The 2044-nt window shown below is 48.0% G+C and overlaps 1 protein-coding gene across 1 annotated transcript; it reads right to left on the bottom strand.

Annotated features, from left to right (window-relative positions):
* Positions 1-704: 704 nt before the first annotated feature.
* LOC139759286 (uncharacterized) lies at positions 705-2044 on the bottom strand. The gene has a single exon (XM_071681428.1). The coding sequence runs from the start codon at positions 1988-1990 to the stop codon at positions 779-781; it is 1212 nt and encodes a 403-aa protein (XP_071537529.1). The 5' UTR covers positions 1991-2044; the 3' UTR covers positions 705-778.

Below are 2044 nucleotides of genomic sequence, written 5' to 3' on the forward strand. Positions count from 1 at the left end.
CACACACACACACACACGGTAAACGTTCATCACACGCATGATTTTTCCCGTGTGTTGCTGCACAGGATGACAAACGTTTTCTAATTAGTCATAGAAACAGAATCCCTGCAAGCTGCGTCATGATAACAATACGGGTTGTTGAACTTGGTAATTGGTAATAGATTAGAGCTTTTCACTGTCAGAAAACAACGAATGAAATATCGGTGTATATTTATTGGCATTTTTTCCTTTCGTGGACAAAGTTAATCATTGTGTCTTGAGTACGACGACCGTACGACCCTTGAACACGACGGTACGACCGTTGAACACGGCGGTACGACGCTTGGGCACGACGGTACGACCCTTGATCACGGCGGTACGACCCTTGAACACGGCGACGGTACGACCCTTGAACATGACGGTACGACCGTTGAACACGACGGTACGACCCTTGAGCACGACGGTACGACCCTTGAGCACGACGGTACGACCCTTGAACACGACGGTACGAACACAGCTTTCCATGGTTTACCCCAGACGCTTCACATGCCTTGATTCAATCCACTGACAGCACGTCAACCCCGGTATACCACATCGATCCAATTCACTCTATTCCTTGCCCTCTTTTCACCCTCCTAATAATAATAATAATTTTGATTTATGTATTAGGTTATTACAGAACATATATATTTTTTTAAGGTTTGTGTATAATTTCCATTTAAAGATTCTACAGGTTGTGGAAGTGGTTGTTCATGTTTCCATCTGAGTTACGTGAACAGGAAGATAGTGATGGATAAGGTCATGCTGTAGTGGTGTCCTGAAGTGTGGTTGGTGATGCTGTGGTGGTGTTCTGAAGTGTGGTTGGTGATGTAGTGGTGGTGTTCTGAAGTGTGGTTGGCGATGCTGTAGTGGTGTTCTGAAGTGTGGTTGGCGATGCTGTAGTGGTGTTCTGAAGTGTGGTTGGTGATGCTGTAGTGGTGTTCTGAAGTGTGGTTGGTGATGCTGTGGTGGTGTTCTGAAGTGTGGTTGGTGATGCTGTGGTGTTCTGAAGTGTGGTTGGTGATGCTGTAGTGGTGTTCTGAAGTGTGGTTGGTGATGCTGTAGTGGTGTTCTGAAGTGTGGTTGGTGATGCTGTAGTGGTGTTCTGAAGTGTGGTTGGTGATGCTGTAGTGGTGTTCTGAAGTGTGGTTGGTGATGCTGTAGTGGTGTTCTGAAGTGTGGTTGGTGATGCTGTAGTGGTGTTCTGAAGTGTGGTTGGTGATGCTGTGGTGCGTAACACTGGTGTGGCCTGGGCGCCAGGTAAACCTTGTTCTGAAATCTGTTTCATTTCGAACTCAGACACAATTGAAAACACTTTGGTTTTGCAGATGTGTTGATCGTAAGGTGAGAATGTTTTCACTCTGGCTGCCACAGTTTGGAAGAACAAATCAATGGGGTCCTCACTATTTTCTTCCTCATTATTTACCAACACATATTTGGAGGAGGAGGAGGAGGAGGAGGAGGAGGAGGAAGAGGAAGAGGAAGAGGAAGAGGAGGAGGAGCGTTCACATGACTTTGTGGGTTTTCGTGACGAAATGCTACCTTCTCCTGTACACCTCCCACCTCCACATAACACTTCGTCTCCACCAACACTGACACAATGCTGCTTCAATTGTGGCACTACCACAGCTTGCTCCACCACATCTTCCTCCACCACATCTTCCCCCACCACGTCTTCCTCCACCACCTCTTCCTCCACCACATCTTCCCCCACCACATCCTCCTTCACTACATCTTCCCCCACCACACCTTCCTCCATCACATCTTCCCCCACCACGTCTTCCTCCACCACCTCTTCCTTTACCACATCTTCCTCCATCACATCCTCCACGTCCTCAGGACCCACACTTCCGTCCGGGTCAGGCACCGTCTTGCTCTTAAGGAGGAAAGTCTTGACAGAAGACATTACAACTCCACACTTATGTTTGCCTCCACTTCTTCCTTGCCCCTGACCACTGTGTGGACCAGCCATCTTCCTCAAGTGCCTTCGATACTGATCACGCAAGCAAACCCACCTCCGCTTACA

Source organism: Panulirus ornatus, chromosome 32 (genome assembly GCF_036320965.1).
Source record: "Panulirus ornatus isolate Po-2019 chromosome 32, ASM3632096v1, whole genome shotgun sequence".
NCBI classification, from domain to species: Eukaryota; Metazoa; Arthropoda; class Malacostraca; order Decapoda; family Palinuridae; genus Panulirus; species Panulirus ornatus.